The following is a 23,567-nucleotide window of genomic DNA, read 5'->3' as shown; positions in this document are numbered from 1 at the left end:
GTACAGTTCAGTGGCGTTAAGTCCATTCACATTGTTGTGTATCATCCATGCACAGAACTCTTTCCATCTTGCAAAACTGAAACTCTGTACCTATTAAACAATAACCCCTCATACCCTTTCTCCCAGCCCCTGCCAACCACCATTCTACTTCCTATGAATCTGACTACTCCAGGGACCTCATGTAAATGGAATCATACAGTACTTGTCCTTTTGCGACTGGCTTATTTCACTTAGCATAATGTCCTCAAGGTTCATCCAAGCTGCAGCATGTGTCAGAATTTCCTTTCAAGGCTGCATATTATTGATTTTTGAGAGGGAAAAAATAACTCTACATGCCTATTTTAATAGATTGCTTTATTTATTAATATGTCACTCTAAACATTACATAAATACAACCTATATAACTAGCGTATCAAACCTTGTTCCAGTAGGAAATTCAAGAGTACATTTTAGGGCTATTTGAAGAAATACCAATACTTTGGCTTTCACTATTATATCAGATGAAAAAAACAATTCAAAGAATAGTTTTCATCTCCTGCTATGATTAACAACAAAACCAAGTAGAAAAATAAGAGAGCATATCTAAAAAAAAAAAAACAACACAAGATACTCAAGTAGTTTCTGAAAGACTTTTTTCTGTTCTCTTCACTGAAAATATACTCATACAAATTACTCAGTAATCTAATATGAGAAGTGGTTCTTCACCTATTGGGAACTCAGTAAATATTTGTTTAGTGAATGAACTATCTATGGAAATGGATCTATGTTAATTTGTGCTTTTTTAAAGTTTTTTTTCAAGTAAGAGCAATAGTAAACTTACTGAAGTTCTTGTTTTGTCCAGATCATAAGCCTATAGACAGTGATTGTTAGAAACACTACCCATCATAGCTAATAATCAAATTAATGTACATTTATCAACCTAGTAAGAAAATTCTATTATGTTGCAGAACTAATTCTAACCTAATAACTCATTGGGCTTCGATCACTTGCAACATGGTCAAGAAAAGGGGGCTGGGACTTCCGGGTTTGTGTTTATTTCACCTATCAATGAATTTCCATCTTTGGGCCCTCACCCCCCAACATACACTTAGAAACATTGCTAAAAACAGTAGCTGCAGCATCTCTTCACCCTCTTGTTAATTGGGGTCTGAAAATGGATTCGGTCTCTAGATTCAGATGGAGGACCTTCCAAACAGGAAACAGTTCACTAAAGGAGCTCCCACAAATGGAAATGAGTCCGTGGGCCAGAGAGCAGAACAAAGCTTTGTTCTTGAAGCAAGCTCAATGGGCACACATGATAAAACTCAGAGTTGAACACTCTTACTTCCCAAAGTCACATTTCATAACCAGACCAAAAAAACGCCCTCATAATTTAGATCCTTTTTCAAAGTTACCTAACACAATTAAAAGGAAAGGAAAATCAAATGTGAAAGCTGGTGACATTTCAAATAAGCAAAATGTGTGACAGCATTTGGCATAGATAAAAATCGATAAAAACAAATTCTATTAAGTCCTGTAAGAAACTTGGTTTTAAGAACCACTTATTTGAGTCAGACGTAGCAGACCTGATGATTCAGCAACCACAATTCAGGAAGGCAAGAAGAGTACATTGAATATATCACTATTTTCCTCTTATATGATTAGCATTTAGAGGAGAAAAGGTGGGGGGATTTAAATTTGGGTTCTCAAATTTAACCTTAATAAAACGCTGTTAGTATTGGAGACTCTGAGTTATAAAATATCCACTTTCACCCAAATGAAGTTTCTTTCATTATCAAGTTTTCACAGATAGTTCTACATTACTACTCTTTATGTACTTAAGTCTTAAGAGAAACCCTGACTAACCTAGAAATTCATCTTCACATAATTATCATTTCAATAGGCTTATATTAAATTGAATATTATTTTGAAGTTAAAAAAGTCATCAATAATGCAAATACACAAACAAAAGCCTCAGGCAATCTTAACTATTCCTTCACAGTGAGGCTACTGAACTAGCAACTAATGCAGCCCTTCAACAAGCCCCCAAGTCAGCATCTGTCATTCCCAGCGGGGCCTCTACATCTCTCACAGTTGGCACCCTATCCCAACCCCTGGCGTCAAAAGGGTTGTTGATATGTAAGACAGGAGACTTGCCGCAAAGCCCCCTTTCCAACTTCAGGAGTTCCTCTAATCAAAACCAAACCAAACAAAAAAACAAACAACCAGCTAGACTTTCACCCTTTTACAATGTCCCAGCCAAACGTTAAGGTCACATTTAAAATATACACATCTGGAAATAAGGGTTGTTTAAAATGGGTTCAGGAAAAGCCGTACACCCTTCCTGTACCCCTACACAGAGAACTGTATCTCCATGTGAGCAAAACAACCTGATGGGCTCTTTTACCTGCAGAATTACATCACCCACAGAGCGCAAACGACACACCATCACCAGCCCCAGAGCACTCACACAAACCCCAGCAGTCTTGGGCTTCAGTTCTTAAAGGCTCCACATTTACTGGCTTTAGCAATGAACTCCTTTAGCAGAGGGCCATCCATTTGCCAAAATGCTGCAGTCTGTGTAACTTCTGTCAAATGATTGATGCAAAACTTAAAGCAGAATTCTTCTAAATCCTAGACACACACAACAAAAATAAAAACAAGAAGAGGCCTTTTTTAATTAACTTTGAATTACTTCTCTCCAGCTCCCTCACCCTCCCCCAGAAGAGATTTGAGGCCAGAAACCTCAAACTAGGCAAACAAGTGACCACAGGTACATGTCAGAAAAATACAAACTATTTACTCACCACACAGTAAAAGCAATGGTTCCCCTACTCAAGTCTGACTCTTCAACACACACACACACACACACACACACACACACACACACACACACACACACACACACACACACACACACCGGGGGGGGGGGTGATTTCCTCACGGTTATCACATAGTCTAGTCACTCAAAGACATGGTTTTAAAAAGCTGAAAGCAACTTTTGTCCATATCATATGTTTTACCACATTCAAGAAATCAGAGAAAAGAATTAAGATGTGGGTCATTTGGTCCAAGGAAGAGAAGACTTTAAGAAACAGAAAAGTGATGAAGAGAAATGGTCAACCTAAAGTGACACATTAAAAATAAAACTTCCAAAGACCTTAAATTCACTTTCATGCTCTCCTATATAAAAATGCCTTCATTTTTAAAGCCACAAAGAATAATATACTACAACTTCCACCACGTTAATTTCTCGGATAGTCAATCCACAAAAGAATAGTCACAGAGGCTTGACTTTTCAGTTAGACAAATGGAAGTTACCAACTACCAACATTCAGAGGGAGAGTAACATACACAAGTGGCAAACCAGAACAATTTAAAAATCTATTTCTGGGGCTTCCCTGGTGGTGCAGTGGTTGAGAATCCGCCTGCCAATGCAGGGGACACGGGTTCGAGCCCTGGTCTGGGAAGATCCCACATGCCGCGGAGCAACTGGGCCCGTGGGCCACAACTACTGAGCCTGCGCGTCTGGAGCCTGTGCTCCGCAACAAGAGAGGCCGCAATAGTGAGAGGCCCGCGCACCGCGATGAAGAGTGGCCCCGGCTCGCCGCGACTAGAGAAAGCCCTCGCGCAGAAACAAAGACCCAACACAGCCAAAAATAAATAAATTAATAAAAAAAAAATATACCTGAATCCATGTTTTTTAATAAGAGATTCCCAGTGGGGTGAATGGACAGCTGAATGCTCAGGTGTATTACAATAAACTAAAATGTTAAACAATAGAAAACATTCTCTCTCTCACATTATTATTAAAGAAAAAGCACTACTCCTGGTATCATAACCCAATGGTTAATAAATAGCTCTAGGGACTAAATTATATTCCATGGAAAGATGAAAGTCATATTTTAATCTTGTTTATCAAAAATAGAAAACTAGTTTATCTACATATAACTTAGGAAGGAGCCAGTCATAGCACAAAAAGTTCTTCAAACCATGTAATGTATCAGATAAGGATCTTTAAATATTAAGTTTTAATTATATAATTTCAAATTCAAAGGAGAAAGAGAGGGCACTAAATTCTGACACTGCAAAACCTTACCACTTCTATATCTGCTTATTTGGAATTAAAGAGCTTTGTAGTATAATGAAAAAGTGAGTTTATTCAGTTTACTAACTGTATAGATTACCTTGAGTATAAACTTTAAGAACTTTTTTATATAGTACAGGTATACAAATGGTGCTTCTAATTACAAATCAGTTCATATACCTATGAAAATAAGTTTTATCAAACTGCCTTCCCTTCCCCTCCAATTAGTTTGGAAAGATTTCTCAGTACAGTTGATACTTGAAAAACACAGGGGTTAATCCAAGTATAATTAATAGTTGGCCCTCCACAATCGCAGGTTCAACCAACCGTGGATCGTGTAGTACTGTAGTATTTACTATTGAAAAATATCCACATATAAGTGGGTCTGTGCAGTTCAAACCTGTGTTGATCAAGGGTCAACTGTATTCAACAGTTTCAAGAATACTGAAAATAATCTAAATCTGGGTTGTTTAAATAACTAATTACACCTTGGATAAGGCAGAACTTGGGAAAAGGAAGCATTGAACACACTTGAAGAGAGAAACTGGAATTTGCACGTTCATTTGCCTGAACCAGAGAGTGGCACAGCCAAGCACGTTCACTTCGCAACCTGAGCCAGTGTGCTATTGATGTTGACGTGTGGATTAGATAAACACCCTTCTGATAATTCTTAAATACTATAAAAACCTACATGATCTGTTCACCTCACTCTGCAAACGATCAGATCTTCAATTACCTAGAAGAAAATGCAACCCTTACCGAACTAATAAGTCAACTATAACAGGACTGCTGGGCTTTAAAAAAAAATGTCTAAGAAGGATGAGAAGGAGCACTTGACCAGTAGATGAAAAAAGTTCCTAAGAGTCTTCTCAAGGCCATGGAATAAGAAAGTGGGGAAGGGTGTAAAATCAAGGAGTCTAATATGGTATTCTTGGTGTTTTAGAAACCAAAGTCCATGTTTATGACATTCTGTGGTGAAATTATTATAAAGTGGTTCTGAGGCAAATCAGATTTGTTATAATTAGTAAGGAAGATCAAAATAAAATATTGCTATTCTAAATTTACAAATTTGCTCCAAATCTTTAAGCATTTAAATTAAATTATTCCAATCACTATACACACTCTGAAAATAAGTTGTTTTTCCTTTCCACAGATTTTCTTTAGAAACAAAACACAGAGAATTGATGGTCTTAATATACACATTTTAAAAATGCTAATGCAGCCTTCAACGGAGTTCTTATCCAGCCTTAAAATCTAAAATACATGAGAGTGCTAAGACTTCCTGCGGAAGGACACTTGGCCAGGGTGAGACCTCTGTGTCACAGGCCACCCTTGAGACACATTTCAGATGGCAGATACCGAGAACCACACCTAACTGTCCAAACGTGTTGTTAAAATAATTACATAGCAAAACCCAAACACAGTTAAGTCTCGAATTCACTTGATAGTATAGTTGACCGTTGAACAATGCAGGTTTGAATTGCGCAGGTCCACTTTACCCAGGATATTTTTCAATAGTACATACTACAGCACTACAGGATCCAAGTTTGGTTGAATCCGCAGATGCGGACGAACCAGGGATATGGAGGGCTGACTGTAAGTTATACACGATTAACCCCTGCATTGTTCAAGGGTCAACTGCATATCAAGTACAAAATATTCCACATCAAAGGAGGTTTTGATTTTGTTTTTTAGTATGCATTTAAGTGTCTCACTATACTGGAAAAAAACTTTAAAGGTGCCTTCTCTCACTACCCAAAAAGTATTTTACAGTCTACTGATCACAAAAAACTTTTAATTTAACCCCTTGAAAAAAGAAATAAATGCTGACCATCTGGCTTTAGCACGAAGTTTTCCAATACTCATAACCCAAATCAGTTGTGGAATTAGATTCCTGGCTCATATTTGTTGCTTCCCACCAAAAGCAAAATTTTAAGACATAGCTGCTCAGAAAGTAGGATTTTCTGGAAAGTTCTCTACTCTGGTTAAACAAAAAAAATTCCCCAACTGTTTCTTCTAATGTTCAAATAGACACAGAAAACAAAAATCTCCTGAAAAGAAACAGTATAAATAGAAGCATTTCAAAATGTTTATAATGTGATCAGAACTATCACGAGACAATGTTTTATACGCATTTTCTCCCTTGATGTCGATACTTATTCAGGTTTGTACTAGAGGAATATTTAAGTGCTCCTTCTCCAAGTCCTTCTTTACTTTTTAAAAACGTGCAGAAAGTTTGACAATGCATTCATAATGCAAGGGTTCCACAACAGTTAGCTTACTTTTTAAAATCTCCACAACTACTGAGTCAATACATTTTTGCTCTTTTTTTTTTTTTTTAATTTATTTATTTTTTTGGCTGTGTTGGGTCTTCGTTTCTGTGAGAGGGCTTTTCTCTAGTTGCGGCGAGCGGGGGCCACTCTTCATCGCGGTGCGCGGGCCTCTCACTATCGCGGCCTCTCTTGTTGCGGAGCACAGGCTCCAGACGCGCAGGCCCAGCAGCTGTGGCTCACGGGCCCAGCTGCTCCGCGGCATGTGGGATCCTCCCAGACCAGGGCTCGAACCCGCGTCCCCTGCATTAGCAGGCAGACTCCCAACCACTGCGCCACCAGGGAAGCCCCATTTTTGCTCTTTTTATGTACGTCCATTTGCTTCAAAATTCTCTTGTCAAAAGGAGGCACGGAGGAACCACGGTAATTTTTAGAGCAAAGAGAAGAAACATGAGAGGCAGGTAGTCTCCATCCTCCCAGCATTTCAACCAACAGAGTGAAGGGAAAGTCAAGTAGGGTCCCCAAGTTCAATGTCTGAAAATAACGGATTTTGCAGCTAATTTCCAACCTGCCTTAGGAGCAGCTTCCCATCAACTAATAGACATAGTAAGTGGGTTTCATTTTTATCTTCTAGAAACTTCATTTGTTTACTTTCTACATTCTGCAGTATTAAGGAAATAAAACGTAAAGCTACATTAGCCAATTACATAACTCCCAACACAATCAAAACCATACAACCTAGAAAGAAGGCTTTTTGCCTTCTATTTTCTGATTTTTCTACAGTGAATGTGTAATATTTGTGGGGTTGTGAGTTGTTTGTTGTTTACATTTTTTTAAAAAAAGCACAACTTCATGGTGAGGTGTTTCAAATATTACACATTCATTCGTTCATTTCACTCAACATACATTTCTGAGTGCCAACTATATGCCCGCACTGTGACAGACTCTGGGGAAGCACATGCGTTTGTGGTCTCAAACAAGGGACAGCTTTTAATGTGTCTATACTTGATATCAGAAAAGTGAAAACTAGTGAAGGAAATGATCAACCGGCCTGGGTAGAAGTGGAATAAGGCAGTTTCTATAAACTTTCTGGGGTAGATTTTAGCTGAAAGTGAGAAAGAAATTTCCAGCAACTCGAGCCGAGATATCTGCCTCTGCCCAGGTGGTTCTGACTGGTTTTGGTCAGCAAGATCCTAATCCCGAGAATATGGAACTCATCAGCACTGAGGAGGAGTATGGTGAGACACAGAAGATTCTAAAGTCAATCACCAAATGGACAGAAAAGCCATGGACCAATTTAAAATTACATCATTGGGCAAAAGTAAAATCTAAAGAAATAGCGTTTCTAATAAAGATGTTCACGATGACAAAGAAAGGGTAGGAAGAAAACTATATTTCCATTTCCCATTAGAAATGAATGACTTTGATCATCATTCCATCTGTTGAAAAGGTCACAGAGAAAATCAGCTATATCTGACCTTATCAAATATTTATAATGATAATATAACCTGAAATAAAGATAGGATACATTTTGAAAATGCAAGACATAATGGTCCATTTCAATCCCCAAATGTGACAAAGATGAAGTCTATCCTCCACCACATCCCCAAGGCCACAGCTGCAGATCTTCGCAGGTGTCTGGTAAATTCCCTGATACCAGGTAATGCCTCATCATATGATGACAAAATACCTATAAGAAAAACTAATTGTGCCATTTAGGGTACACACCCTAGCTAGACATCTGGAACTCCAAAACTCTTGCTCTTTGACTTTTATTCTCCATGAATATGTAAAACCAACCATACCAGCCTTTAGTTCACTAATTATCCTTCATGTATCCTTCACGTGGTACAATCTTCATTCAGTTCAACAAACATTTATCATGTGCCAGGCACAAGGCACACAGATGAATAAGATACAGTTCCTGCTCAGAGGGAGCTAACAATCTGATGATATCGTGGCTCTAAGTTAACTTAAAGAAAATGTACATAAATGTCCCAAAACACAAGACTCCCAAAAGCCCATTCATTCAGAGACTCTCTAGAGATCCATCAATCAATCCAGTATAAAAAGCAAACAAACAAAAAGGAGTCCAGAGCAAGCTCTTCACCCATGAATAACCGTGAGTGATAATTAGACAATGATAGAATTTCAGAGCATACACAGCTATAAATCACAGGGCAGCCTTGGCTTACGACAGGGGAGAGCTGGGGAGACAGCAAAGTGGATCTTGAGAAAAATATATTAAGCTGACCTGGAGGAATACTTGAAACTAAAATATGCTGTTTGTTAGTCCCATTCGGTATGGCACTTTATATTCCAACATGCAGTATAGCTGCTGGGACTTCAGTTAGCTTCCTATCTTAGGTAAAAATATAAGTAGAGAAACAACCATTTTTGAAACTATGAACAGAGAATAAAGCAAGCCAGATTTCATTTTTTAGGGGTCAATCAGTTCAGTGATTCCCTACATAGAAGTGAAGTTACTCATCACGCTTGTCTCATACAAGAAAGGGGGGAAACGTGCTCACGGGGAGTTAAGGGCAGTTTGTGTTTCTGCTTATTGTTTTATGTTACCTCTGCATCATATCTGACCGCGGCAGAGAACAATGAAAAGGCATTCTCCACAGTGATTCCTCGCTTGATAATGTGCTGACAAAGTTTCTTCAGTCTGTTTTCACAGTAAGACGTCGCCAAATCCAAAAGGCCTAAAAGTAAAATGTGGAAAGCTTAATTGAGGTTACAATAATTTCCAATAATTTATAAATATATATATATTTCATTTTGGTGAAGAGTTATGTAGATACATCAGCAGAAGCTTCTTAGGGAATAACACTCTGAATTTTATTAAATAAATTCTCTTTTTCAGTCCATCCCTTCCCCACCTCCCAAACATACCTCTCCTATACTCACTTTATACAATTCCTTCTGTAGTACAAAGGAAGGGGAGAAAATTGAATTTCCCCCCTCATTTTGTTTCCAAAATGATGCACTAAATCCATTAGCAACTTATACTTCAGTATTAAAAAAGTAAAATAAGACCACAGTCATATATAGTGTCCATAATTATTAACCATATCTATACAATACTATCTTTAAAAAAATTTTTATTGAAGTACAGTTGATTTACAATGTGTTAATTTCTGCTGTACAGCAAAGTGACTCAGTTATACACAGGTATACATTCTTTTTTATATTCTTTTCCATTATGGTTTATCCCAGGATATTGAATATAGTTCCCTGTGCTATACAGTAGGACCTTGTTGTTTATCCATTCTATATGTAATAGTTTGCATCTACTAACCCCAAACTCTGAGTCCATCCCTCTCCCAAATACAGTACTATTTTTTAAAGGCATTTACTTCAAATCTTTTGTAAAAACCAATAAACCTGAAACTTTTTACATTTCCATACTGTAAGAATACAGGGAGTTATATTTTTGACCCTGTGCCCTGGCCAGTCCCAACGTGGCTGGTACCTATAGCATCTTCAGGCGGCAGATCCACTGTATCTGTGTAGAGGTACTGGAGAAAGGCACGGTACACTGGGTAGGAAAACTGGTCTATTTCTATCACCTCCTTCATGTCCTCATTCCAGTAAGACTGGAACATGGATCGAAAGTGCTCACACCTAAAACGGAACAGCAAAAGTTACCTAATTAAGTTGATGAAATCAGGGATAAACAAATATTACACGTATGCTTAACTACTACAATCTGAGTAGTATTGGGTTGGCCAAAAAGTTTGTTCGGGTTTTTCCGCAAGATGTTACAGAAAAACCCAAATGAACTTTTTGGCCAACCCGATACATTCATTCCATGTACAAGAACCCAAACATATTCCGCAGGCAAGGGCTTTTACATTCACCTTTTACGTACACTCACTTTCATTTTTTATACTGCCTATTAAATAGTAAGAATTATACATGGAGCCTAGAGTACCTACCACTTCAACAGTACCACTGTTTGCATTTGATAGACCCCATTCAGATCAAGTTTTTCTGCTCGCTTGTTTTTTTTAAAAAAATGTTGTATAGAAGGGCATTTTAAACAATGAAATTAGAAGAAATTCAGAAATGAGTGTTCAAACTTTTGATATATGTTCATGTCATTCAAATGATTCATTTTTTGTGCGTCATGTAATCAGCATATTCTTGAAACTGTTTTAAATGTTAACTGAATTATATTTAAGAGGATTTTTTTTCCATTACCTTACATGACAATTTTCCTTCTTTTCTGACTCATCTTCAAAACAGCCACCACCCCTATTTTGTTCCTTTGCTCTGACCTGCTCCCCTCCCTCTCCTCCCAAGCCTGTTACCAATTTATTTATAAAACACATTCACTAGAATAGTCACGTATTTCAAGAAAACCTAAATAGGTCTTTTTGTATTGTATTTCATACACAAATCCACCTATATGAGGAACTGATTTCTTTCTATTTGTTTATTTATTATTTTTGGCTGCTTTGGGTCTTCATTGCTGCACGCGGGCTTTGTCTAGTTGCAGCGAGCGGGGGCTACTCATCGTTGAGGTGCACTGGCTTCTCATTGTGGTGGCTTCTTGTTTCAGAGCACAGGCTCTAGGTGCGTGGGCTTCAGTAGCTGTGGCACGCGGGCTCAGCAGCTGTGGCTCACGAGCTCTAGAGCACAGGCTCAGTAGTTGTAGAACAAGGGCTTAGTTGCTCCGCGGCATGTGGGATCTTCCCAGACCAGGGATCGAACCCATGTCCCCTGCATTAGCAGGAGGATTCTTAACCACTGCGCCACTAGGGAAGTCCCTATGAGGAACTGATTTCTGAATACTCAATTTTCTTCAAGTATAACATACTTTATAATTTTTTAAAAATCACCTTTCCAAATCCTTTTAAAATGAGTTACACTATAAACACAAAAATACTTTCAATATCCATTCAGAATACTAAAAGAATGGCTCCACTTACAAAGGAACTTACCTCATCTGGGAAGTAAAAAGATACAGTTGCCTAAGCAAGAACTAATAGATGAATTGGTCAGAAAACTATACAGGAAAGGAACAGACTGGCTTGCCACAGGTTCACAGATAGAAACATTTCCCGTTCACCTTTTCAGTTAATACACTGGTGCAGATACTTACTCCCTTAAAGTAATGAATGACATAGCTTTTCGGTTCCTTAAAACTTGTTATTTTGTAAATAAATATTTAACTACATTTTCAAAAAAGACTTGTAAGTGGCTAGTTTAACTCTCAATGGTCTGATTTTATGTGCCTCTTTCTCTGTAATGGCAGCCTCAGTGAGCAATGGTCCAGGTACTAATAAATACAAAGTTCCCTCACATTTATACAAAGAACTCCTGCCATTTACTATATTGAAAAACATTTCTTTAATTGGGAATTAGATGTCTCTCAGGGCCAGGAAGTCCAGTATTCCTAAGAGTTTTCTGCTTATGGAAAATGAATCTTTAATTAAGAGTAAAAAAAGATATATAGGCTTTTCACTGATAATCTTTTGTATTTTCTTAAACCTTATATACAAATTTTTTGATCAAAGTAAGTATTCACGATCTCCTTCATTTGAAAAACAATACAGAAAAATACTACCACATTACACTTTTTCTAAAAGGCACATGAGTGCACACACACATAACACGCAAAACTCTTCATAATGAATGGATTGAGTTGTGCCATTTCTCTCTACTACCAAGATTATTTCTTATTAGTCCCCATTTTGTGGAATAACAAAGAAATGGAAATTGTAGAAGAAAGTAAGGTTATTGATGACTCTAAACTCATGCGAAAATACCTGATTTTCAAAACAGCTTTATGGACATGGATATATTTCCCATCAATTCGAAACTTCAGATCGGCAGTTTCCGGACTGTCAAATTCTTTCTTCAGTGACTCTGCAACTGTTAAAAAGTCTTCATGCTCTGTAGGAAACGAGCACATTAATACAGGAAGCTCAGGAAACATGTTCAAGCTTTGAAAGACTTCAGAAAGATAATGATTAGCATGATGGATAATTCCATTAGATTTTTTTCAGAAGAGTTCAGACCTTACTCAACAAATCAATTCCACAGTATTAAATTAAAATCAATGTCACAGAAATTAAATTAAATTTCACAGGCTAATGGGGAAACAAAAAATCAGGGACCCTCATTGGCACTGAATGAAGGTACTACAGACGCAGGAGACAGTTTTTGTCGTCCCCTGAGAAGGTGATTCTCAGCAGCTGCTGTTACCTAAGTGTCCTAAGTGTATAAACTTCAGAAAAATATACATATTTGGAAAGGCCAAATACCAGTCTGACATGCTAAGTTAGACACTAAAAACGTGTATTTTTTTAAAAGAGGAGAAAGTTATAGATCATCATGATTAGGTAACTACTTCTCTCAAAAATTGAGTGGTGCTCTTCTAAGGCTAAGAATTTATCAATTTTCCTCGACAGAAACTCTAAGGACACCTTTGCTTTGCTTTGGGATAGTTTCAAGGAGTTGATAAATTTGACTCAAGGAGTCCTAAGAAACAAACTCACCACTTACGCTAAGAGTTGTGTTCTTTCACAGGGGTGACCCTTTTCCCTCGATATCTGGAATCTAAACGTCCTTCTTAACGCTAAAAATTAATGCAGTACAAGCAATAATCCTTACACACTATCTAAAAGCAGAGCAAACTTACTTAGTAGGAATGTATACTTAGAAAGAACAGCTTTACAAAACCATGATCACACTGCCTGATAGGAAGGTGTAAGTACATGTCATTCTTATATGTAAGTAGAATTGTGCTATCATGAAGAAAAGTAAAGGCACTTGTACAAACTCATGCAACACTTTCTTGTGCTTTCCACGTATGAAAAAGGGAAAGAGGTAGAAGAAGGCTAACAGGGAAATTTTTAAATTCCAGAGACCCCCGCTGGCACTGAATGAAGGTACCATCGATGTAGGAGACAGATTTCCACGTCCCCCGAGGTGAGAAGGTGACTCACAGCAGCTGCTGTTACCAGGGCAAGTCTCAGAGGAGGGACAACTGCTAAAAACTAGGCTGAAACTTAACAAAGGAGCTTTCCATGAGCTTTATTATCAGAATCTCCCAAGGAAATACCATTTGCCTAAGCCCTATTCCCTTAACGTACATCCTCCCCCTACCCTGACAATGCAGAGCTCTCTTGGCTGTGGAGGAGAGGTGGACAAGCTCTCAAAAACCAGGCTTTCCCTGACCCTGTAACCTGAATCCCCAGTGAATGAAAGAAAGGAAATAACTAAGATGGGCAGAGTCCAAAAGTCTAGATTGCCACCCAACCTCCCCACCGAAAAAACAGCTTCTTATCAGTGCCTCAACTCCTGCATCTAGTCCTAAGGGTTGGACCGTCTTGGTTTCTGGCAACAAGTATAGTACCTCCCTTCAGAGAAGAAATGTTCTTCATAGGTGTGAATTCATCCTCTGACTTTCTTCCTGACACTCAGCTGAGATCAGAAACTGAGAGGAAACAAACACTTCTGACTTTTGGCGGGTGCAAGAGCAAAGAAGTCACCTGGGAGATATATTCAGGGGCCATACTTTTTCCAAACTTAGTAACAGAAAATATTAGGATGTTTGGTCTGAAAAGAATGTCTTTTCAGGATTAGAATTTTAAAATGCAAGAACCTGAGGGAAGTCTTTTATAAACAGGTCCAGGTTAAGCAGTATATGGGACTCTGAGATGTGTACAGGGTCTATACGTAGGTGTGATTACGGCCAGAGAGTCCCATTCTATGAACTAAATTTTCTTTGATCACAATATTCACTGCAAAAAAAATACTGTATTATAAAGAACCTGGAAACATTCCATTTGTTTCACTTTAAGTTGAGCAGCAGTTTCACTTTTCCTAAACATACTCTTGCCCCCATGACCATATAGACTGGTCACCTGATGACGGGACAGGTCCAGCTACCTGACACACCTGAGCATGACACGTTATTACAAGACCTTCAATATCAATTGCTGAGCAACCCAAATCTCGTGTTGACAACAGCTATATTAATTTTCAAGCACAGGGTATCATGACATTTATTTCCTCTGCATCACAAACAAAAGAACGATTTAGAAGAAATACATTGGCAAAAAGGTAGAAATAAACAAGAAATAAAAGAAAAAGAGATTAAAATCATCATGTTAATGGCTACTCAGCTTGATCACATTTTAACATTTTCAATCAACAATGGACCCTTGAAGAAGACAATATTCAGAAAAGGGACAGATTATATAACCAAAGATCAACCTGAATTCCACTATCCTTTTTTTTTTTAAGGCCAGGCCGTGCAGCATGTGGGATCTTAGTTCCCTGACCAAGCATCGAACCTGGGTCCCCTGCAGTGGAAGCTCAGAGTCTTAACCACTGGCTACCAGGGAAGTCCCCCACTATCCTTTATAATACCTCTGTTTTGATCCCCTCCCCCCCAAAAAGTGTTTGAGATTCACTGAAAGAAAAATAGGGAAGGAAAATGGAATTAACAACTCCACAAAGTTAACAAAACCATAAGTTCTTCATTTTTTTTTAAGTTCATTTTTGGTTCATGTTATATTAGATTATGTAATAAATTTAACATAACAAAAGCACTTAAGAACAGGTTCCTCAAACAAATAATTTGTACATGAATGTTCATAACAGCACTATTCACAATAGCCAAAAGGTGGAAACCATCCAAATGTCCATCAACAGATAAATGGATAAACAAAATGTGGTCTACATATACAACAGAATACCACTCAGCCATAAAAAGAAAAGTAGTACTGATACATACTACAACCTGGATGGGTCTCAAAAGCATTGAGTAAAAGCCAGACACAAAAGGTTGTACATTGTATGATTCCACTTACATGAAACATCCAGAACAGGTAACTCCATAGAAACAAAAAGCAAACTGGTAGTTGCCAGTGGTTGGGGGAAAGAAAGAATGGGTACAGGGTGTTCTTTTAGGGTGATGAAAGTGTTTTAGAACTTGATATAAATGGTGGTTGCACAACATGGTGAAGGTACTAAATGCCTCTGAATCGTACACTTTAAAAATGGTTAACTTTATGTACGTGAATTTCACTTCAATTAAACTGAAAACACTGAAGGGGAGAAAATAATAAATCCATATAATATTCCATAACATTTTAATAAATTGTATTATGCAAATCTAATTTGGGGAAAGGTATTAAAGCTAACGGAGGATAAAACATTTTGAACCTAAAAAAGCCCACAGCCAGCAAATGTGCAGGAACACTGGTCAGCTGATGATACCCTTCGCTGGGGGAAGCAGCCCTGAGCTTCCTTACCTATAGACAGTAGGCGCCAGGTGACGGCAGGCGTGGCGAAGCAGGCGAACACGTCATCGGTGGAGGAGAAGTGGGTGAGGTGAGGCAGGGTCACCGACTGGCCCCGGCAATGGCCCCACATGTACACGTGCCCTCCCTGCGTCTTGGCTGCAGACGTGTGGGCAGAGTGGCAGGCCGCAATCTCTATTACCCTGGGAAGTTTTCAGAAAAATGCACGTCACTTCTTTTTCACAGAAGCCCAAGCGTGCCACACAAGGTAAATAAAAAGTTCGTGCTCAGAACACCTCAGAAAGCCCAAGATCCAGGGACTTTAGCTACCAAGTCATACTGACAAAAGCAAAAGACTAGAGCAAGAGTACTGTGTGTCTCCCTTCCTGGCTGCCCCACTTCTCACGCTAACCTCATTCTGAGTTAGGATGAATAATGCGTACTGTTGAGGAAAACCTGGATAAAGGGAATAGAAACCAAAGTAAATGAGGGAAGTGGACACTGGAAAAAAATGTCCTGACAGTTCTGGAGGCTTAGACAGTAGCAAAAAATACTGTATTCAATATACCATTTCCTTACAAATACAACTTTATCTCTCACCCCCTACCAGTGCTCAGAACACTCATTAGGCTGATAGGCACTGGTCCAGGGGTCACGGACTCTGAATGTCTCAATCCAAATGGACATCAAGCCAAACTTACTACATTCTCCGTATGCTTCTTAGGCAGGGTCCCAGAATCAGAAGTCAACATTCTAACACTTAGTGGGTAAGACCTTACAATATGGCTGAACAAACATTAAGCATCTATTCCAGTAACACACATTAAATCAAATCAATATTTAAACAGATAATGCCCTTTCAAGGGCAGATTTTATTTGTTTAAAAGTTGTTTTAGTTGGCTCAAAAAGAAGAGTTTATACTACGCTTTAAATTTCAGCATGGTGACAGACCCTACTTTTCTTCCCTACTAAACAGGCAACAAGAAGCTGCAGGGATTATACCCAGATGCATGAATGCCTACCAATCTCAGGTGGTTATTTGAGAAAGCTGTGTAAGGATCACGTCAACTTCACGTTCATTCTGACTGGTACAACACTCCTTTGTTCAAAATGAGAATGTTAATAAACAGAAGAGCTACAAAGCCAAAGACCACAGCTCCAGCACACACAGTCCCAAGTCCCAACGCACACACAATCCCAAGACATGGTACCGACAAGTTACCTTTCTTTCTCCACCATGATGTGTGCTGGGCTTAGCAGGTTATTTTTATTGCCAGTTCCCAGCTGCCCATACGTGTTAGCTCCCCAGGCATAGAGCAAGCCCTCATCAGTTAGTGCTAGAGTATGTGCATAGCCGCAGACAATCTGCAAGTAAATTTAAATGGTTACCATAAACAGGAGAACAGGAAAGGCAGGGAAAACATCTACTTAAAGATTACAGCCAGCTTCTGCAGAATGCCAATTCATCATCAGGTGTGGACTGACATTCTCTGGAACATTAAAAAAGCATTAGAAAAGCCTATACCTGAGACTACAGGATATTTTTCCGTTAGTTTTTTTTTTTTTTTTAACTTATCAAGACCAGTGTGCCAGCACCATGGTCTTGCTTCCCATCATGGGAATTTAGGAAAGATATAATATTAAATGTGGAAGATGAAGGCACAGGGTACTCTTCAAAAAGACTTACTAAAGAGTAAACCTCTGGGAATTCCCTGGCGGTCCAGTGGTTAGGACCCCACACTTCCACTGCAGGAGGCATGGGTTCAATCCCTGGTCGGGGAACTAAGAGCCTGCAAATATTCCGTCAAGTCAGAGCAGGGAAGATAGATGGGGACGAGCACCCAAGGGTCCACCATACGTACCTGGTTCACACAAACGCTGTGCAAAGCTGCCACTCTCACGGGGGTCAGCTGATTGCCGTTGTTTCCCAAGCCTAGCTGACCATTGCCGTTGTAGCCCCAGCCGTATACCTTAGACAGAGAAAGGGGGAGAACAGGCTTTTAAAACTGCTGGTAAGAGGGAAGAGCTAAAAATGCCATCCACCTAAACAAATCAGATACTTTTTTCACTTCCAACGCTCACATTCCACTAAATGTGATCCTACAACTGATCTCCAAACAGAAGATGCTTTAGGGGTAGGGATGACAGAATCTGGCAGTTTCTACTCCATAGCTTACTAGTTGGATAGCCTTGGGCAAGTCATTAACTCTTTGTTTTACGCATGAGGAAGCTGAGGCTCATTAACAATTACTAAGTACCTACTGTATCTCAGGACGTTGTGAAAGGTACTAGGAATAAGTCTTTGGAAACAGTTTAACAGGAGAGATGGACACATGCAATTTTTTTGCAGCCAGGTGGCAAGTGCCATAATAGAGATATAATCAAGGCACTACAGGTAGAGAGGAGAAAGGATTTAGCCACAGAAGAAAGTTTAGGCAAGACTTTTCAGAAAGCAGAAGTCTGAGCAGGGCTGAAGGCACTTCAGGCGGAGGGCACAGAATGTGCTGGAGACAGGTTCAGGAGACGAGCAGGTTGGCCTGGCTGGATAGAGCTGGGGTGGTGGCTGGGGAGAGACTAGAAGGAAAGGTAAGGGCCCAAAGGGCCAAAACACAAACCGAGGAAAGTGAAATGCATCCGTGCATCTCCCACTGAAATATTCCAAAACTGAGATCAATATGACTATATTTGTACTCTGGAAAGATCACGCTGGCGGCAACATGAAGGGCGGCTGCAGCGTGTAAGACCAGAGGCAGGGAGACCTTGACATATAAACTCATCTCCCATCAGCAAACAGGTGAGCTCTGATGAGGGTCCAACGAAGGTGGTGACAGCGGCACCACAAGAGGTACCAGCAAAGAGGTTAAAGAAGGAGACATAAGGGAATGTGGCGGTCCCTTAGACGCCCTAAGCCAAAAGGGGGTCATCAGCTGAAAGCCGCAGAGCTGGGCATAGGTTTGACAGCGAGTGTTAAAGGTTTAGAACGGCCAGCATGGGACATGGGTAAAGTACTGGTCAGGAACAGACAAAAGGCCTGGCTCAAATCAGAAACACGAGATATGGGTGGCAACACGCCCCATGGCAACACAGGGCAAACGGGCATTGGTGAGGGCCTTTCCAGTCAGGGTGACAGAGGGAAAAAGGGGACGTGGAGTTTAGGGTACTAACAAGAGACGGTTAAAAGCACTTTCAATGTCAGAAGTCTAATAGGTCTGAACTTTCTGGGGAGAAATTTGGCAATAGCTATCAAAAATTCCTAATGACATACTCCCTGACCCAGAAATCCCATTTCTGGGAAATTATTCTATAGACATACTTGCATGAGTGTGCAAAGATATACACACTCACAAACAGTAACACAGAAGAGCAGTGCAACAATGTTTATAAACAAATATAAAAAACAATTGAAAGGCCCATCAGGAGAGCTCTGGATGCGGGGTCATGTGCACAAGGAAAACCAACATCCATACAAAGAAAACTAAGCAACTATTATAATGGAAAGCAACTATCAATGGTCTGATAATAGATTCAGGTAAAACATATATGTTGTTAAGCAGAAAAGTTGCAGACTGGCAGAAAAAAGCAGTAGGTATAACAATCCCATTGTTTAAAGAAGGTAATTATACTCAACCATACATAACTAACTATAGAGAAAAGTCCAAAAGGATATACATCAAACTATTAACAAAACTGAAGGAAAGGTATTCACTTTTTACTTTATACGCTTCATCTGTTTTCCTTTGTTGAAATAATCATATAATAATAATTTTAAAATTAAATTTGTTTTAAAAAATAAAGAAGTGGAAAATACTGGAATGGAGGATGTTAGATGACTATCCCAAGGAATTCTGAAGTCCTCCGTTGTGATATCAGGATTGATGCAAAAAGTGAGCTAACACAGCCGAGTATTCAGTAAACTCTAAACCACCCTCGCACCCCAATGCAGGATGCCATACGTCTGTGTCCAAAGAAGCATCTTTGAATAATTCTTGTGCACTGAGACAGGCACAGGTGGTAACAAGTCCATTTAAGGAGAAGCTTCAACCAGAATTATTTTATAGAAATGACCATCAGCTCAAAGGTGACTATGATAGAAGGTCACTGAAAGGTGGGTTTTTAAAAGTAGCTAATAACAATCAGGATGAAAAATTCTCCTTTTGCAAGTTGCTTCTTCCTGTGGACAAACATTCCAGATGTAGGTAGGTACAGAGCCTTCATGCCCATTAGAGTTACTGCTTATAAACATCATCAGCTGACTTTAAAGAGTGCACGTTGCCTCTTGCCTTCTGAGATGGCCCGCACTCTGTCAGTGGGGTGTGTTTCTCCCGGGGCCGCTCTCACTTTCTGAGATGGACTGCATTCTCTCTATGCAATGAGTATCTCTCTAAATAAACCTGCTTTCACTTAAAAGAAAAAAAAAAAAAAAAAAAAAGAGTGCATCGTTCACTTTTTCTTTGGAAGAAAGAGGTAGTATTAAATTCTTTTATCTATTACATTAAATCACAAACAAATACCTATAAGCACTGGGCTCTTTGGATCTGGCAAAAACACATTAGAACCTTTACTTGCAGATAAATCTTGGCATTTAAAAATTCATAATGAGGAGCAAACATCCTGTGGTTACAACCTCAATCAGTTAACTATCTATGGAGCTAGCAAAACAAAGCACTCTTCCTTCCAGAAGCTACCTGGAAAGAAAAGGACATTTCACTGAAGGAGGAGAAAGGGGGATGCAGACATCGCTCACCTCACCATTGTCCAGAACAGCCATGGACGAGGTCTGACCGCAGGCAATGCCAACCACCCTCTTAATGTGTAAACAGTTTGTAACTTTGCGAGGAGTTGGTTGATTTGCTGTAGATCCCGATCCCACCTGGCCGCAGTTGTTATAGCCCCAAGCAAACACCTACACAACAGGAGGGGAAAAGAAAAAGAAAGAAGAGTAAGGGTGAAAATTCTACCTCTAACACACAATAACAATCATAAAATAAAAATAAACCCACTTAATGAGTACTTACAATGTGCTAAATGGTCCTAAGCGCTTTACATGCATTAACCCATCTAATCCTCACAGTAATCCTGTAAGATGACCCTGGGATAGGTACTAGTATCATCCCCATTGTATACATGTAAAATAGAAACACAGAGAGGTTGAGTGACTTGCTTGAGACTCCACAGCTAGCAAGCAGAATTTACTACTAATTTGAACCCAAGCAGTCTAGCAGCGCTCTTAACCACTATGTTATACTGCCACTATAATTATGGCAGCTATACAGGATTTTTAATCCGGCATCAATAGGAAATGAGGTATATGCCACATAAGTATGCCACAGTGATATGAAAAAATCAGCCTTACTCTCTGGGCACAAATAGTCATTTTTTTTTTCATTGAAACTTTTGAAACCATACTATGCTTCTCCCTATCTCACTAATCACCAATAGGAGACATTATATAAATTTTCCTGATGACACAAGCCTACCATCATTGTAATTATCAATCATAGTTCCACGTCCTAACACAGTCATGCTCACAAGTACTAAGGAGATGATGTCTCTACAGGAATGACATGGGGTTGTTAGGCTATTCTTGATAACATTTTCTGAGTTCTCATTTGCTGTCTGTCAGCTCCAAGCAGCTCCCCTCCTCAACTGCATCCTGCTTACTTTTGGCCCGTGATTGGCCATAACCTGAAAACCAGATTTCTAAGGGAGAGAGACACAAATAGAGCTCTAAGCTAAGTTAAAGAAGAAAAACAAAACTAAAAATCACTTTAAGTTAATTATTAACTGAGCCTATCAAACAAGAGTGTGACCGGAGAGAAGAATTAGAGGAGGAGGGGGATGCTGGTAGCAGAGGAGATAACTTCCTCCATCACTAGGAGAGTTTGTAAGGACCCCTCTCACCCCCTTCACTTGCCTGTGGGAAGTGGTCCTCACACATCCTGAGTTCCGGCTTCCACAATTCTCTTTTCCTCTGTCAGCACTTTCTATCTAAGTTCACGTGTCTGAGGCTGCCCACGTGATGTCTTAAAACCCACGGCTGATGTCTTAAAAAGAATATGTGCTACAGGTTCATTTCATAGGCACAGAAGAAATAACCTGCCATACTTCTTGAAAGTGGATTCACAGGAATAGCTAGTGTAATAATGCAAATATTTATCCAAAGTAGCATATGCTTAAGGTTAAAATAAACCAGGAATCCAGGCTGCACAAATTAGCAAGTTCTAATTTCGACAATCATTCTTCTGCACTTATTTTCAAATATCCTAAGTTCCCTTCCAATGCAGTTGCCTTTTATTTTAAAAATGGGGACGAGGGTTCCATCAACCAAGAAACAGACTAGGAACAGCAGATTCTGCACATAAGGCCTGCTAGGCCTGGCTCCAGCACGTCCCAGCCATGAAACCTTGATCTCCCTGAGGTGCTTTGGTTTGTTCACCCATAACCTACCCTACTTAGTAAAATCACTGTAACACCACTGAAGGACTTTAAACAGGAAACGATACGATCTGATCTTCATTTCATAAATCACAGGGGGCAGAGAAGTAATACTGCACAGGCAGACCAACTAAAAAGCTATGGAATAAAAGAGACCATGGCAACAGTCCAGGAGATGACAAGGCCTGACCTAAGTTTATGGAGAAGGAGAGGAACAAGATGATACAAAAGACTGGGAGGTAGAACCAACAGGATGAGTAACATTTAAGATAAGCATGGAACCTGGGGGGTGAACAAGTTGTTCAGAACCTACTGGAATGTTGGTAAAGTTATTTTCTATGACATCATTACTTTACTGAAAAACAAAATAGACCTTAGGGGATGGGGGTCATTAAAAAAACAAAAGTACAGAACACTGTCATACACATCTGATTTGTAATCTTAGCAAAAAGCATGAGACTCAACTGCCTTAAGAATTAATTCTACTGTCTTCAAAAGAGTGGTCCTGATCACACAATATAAGTTGTATTAGAAAAAGGGTTCATTCCCATACTGTTCTTAGCGACGCACACAGGGCTGCTATGTTCACACCGTATCCAAGTACAAATATGGTCATCTTTTTTTAAAAAGCAAGGACCTTCACAATAGCCAAAGGTAGAAATGACCCAAATATTCATCAACAGATAAATGGATAAACAAAATAGACAATGAAATATTGTTCAGCTTTAAAAAGGAATGAAATTCTGCCGCAGGCTGCCACATGGATGAATCTTGAGGACATTATGCTGCGTGAAATAAAGGCGGTCACAGTGGACAAATACTGTATGATTCCACTCATGTGAGGTACCCAGAGTAGTCAAATTCTTAGAGACAGAAAGTAGAATGGTGCTTGCCAGGGGCTGGGAGTAAGAGAAAGTAGAGAGAGTTAATGTTTAATTGGTACAGAGTTTCAGTTTTGCAAGACGAAAAGAGTTCTGTGGATGGATGGTGGTGAGGGTAGCATAACAATGTGAATATACTTGTCACTGAACTGTACACTTAAAAATGGTTAAGATGGTAAATTTTATATTACATGTATTTTACCACAATTTAAAAATAAAGAATAAAAGCAGGGCACTTACCTCTCCATCAGCTGCCAGAGCCATTGAATGATGTGAGCCACAAGCTACTTCAACCACTTGCTTGATCAAGAGGTTGGTGCAGACTTGGATGGGAGCAATGCCTTGGTTGGTCGTCCCATTCCCAAGCTGGCTATATCCATTGTGGCCCCAGGCATAAACAACTCCATCTATACAGGATGGCCGCACACAAAGAATCAGCTCAAAGAAGAAACAGTAACACCTGTACTTTGCTCAACTCATCTTCCAACCTTAATTTCTTTTTGTGACCTTGTGATTTATAAGAAATATACATTTGGTCATCCAGATTACAAAAATAAATTTATCTTGTATATTTAGTCTTCACCCACAGTTCCTGTCTCACAGCTCCCAAAACCGGTGGAATATCCTAAGTGTGGAGAATGATAAGGGT

General features: G+C 39.4%; 1 protein-coding gene across 11 annotated transcripts in view; it reads right to left on the bottom strand.

Moving 5' to 3' along the window:
* Window positions 1–373: 373 nt before the first annotated feature.
* The window catches only part of RCBTB1 (RCC1 and BTB domain containing protein 1), a 94,436-nt gene continuing 71,242 nt past the window's right edge, over window positions 374–23,567 (bottom strand). For 10 of the 11 annotated variants that reach the window (XM_068526951.1, XM_068526953.1, XM_068526957.1 and 7 more), the window contains 9 exons: window positions 23,159–23,325; window positions 20,347–20,505; window positions 17,465–17,572; window positions 16,825–16,967; window positions 15,615–15,805; window positions 12,117–12,243; window positions 9,815–9,966; window positions 8,914–9,044; window positions 374–2,613 (listed from right to left, as the gene is read on the bottom strand). In XM_068526951.1, coding sequence (XP_068383052.1) covers window positions 2,473–2,613; window positions 8,914–9,044; window positions 9,815–9,966; window positions 12,117–12,243; window positions 15,615–15,805; window positions 16,825–16,967; window positions 17,465–17,572; window positions 20,347–20,505; window positions 23,159–23,325 — 1,319 coding nt within the window. In that variant the 3' untranslated portion in view covers window positions 374–2,472. Of the gene's footprint in view, window positions 2,614–8,913; window positions 9,045–9,814; window positions 9,967–12,116; window positions 12,244–15,614; window positions 15,806–16,824; window positions 16,968–17,464; window positions 17,573–20,346; window positions 20,506–21,516; window positions 21,611–23,158; window positions 23,326–23,567 lie in introns of those variants that run through there. The other variant, XM_068526959.1, reaches the window with a different exon arrangement.

Source organism: Eschrichtius robustus, chromosome 18 (assembly GCF_028021215.1).
Source record: "Eschrichtius robustus isolate mEscRob2 chromosome 18, mEscRob2.pri, whole genome shotgun sequence".
NCBI lineage: Eukaryota > Metazoa > Chordata > Mammalia > Artiodactyla > Eschrichtiidae > Eschrichtius > Eschrichtius robustus.
Note: the sequence above shows the minus strand (reverse complement) of the source record. Positions and strands in the feature narration are given on the sequence as shown.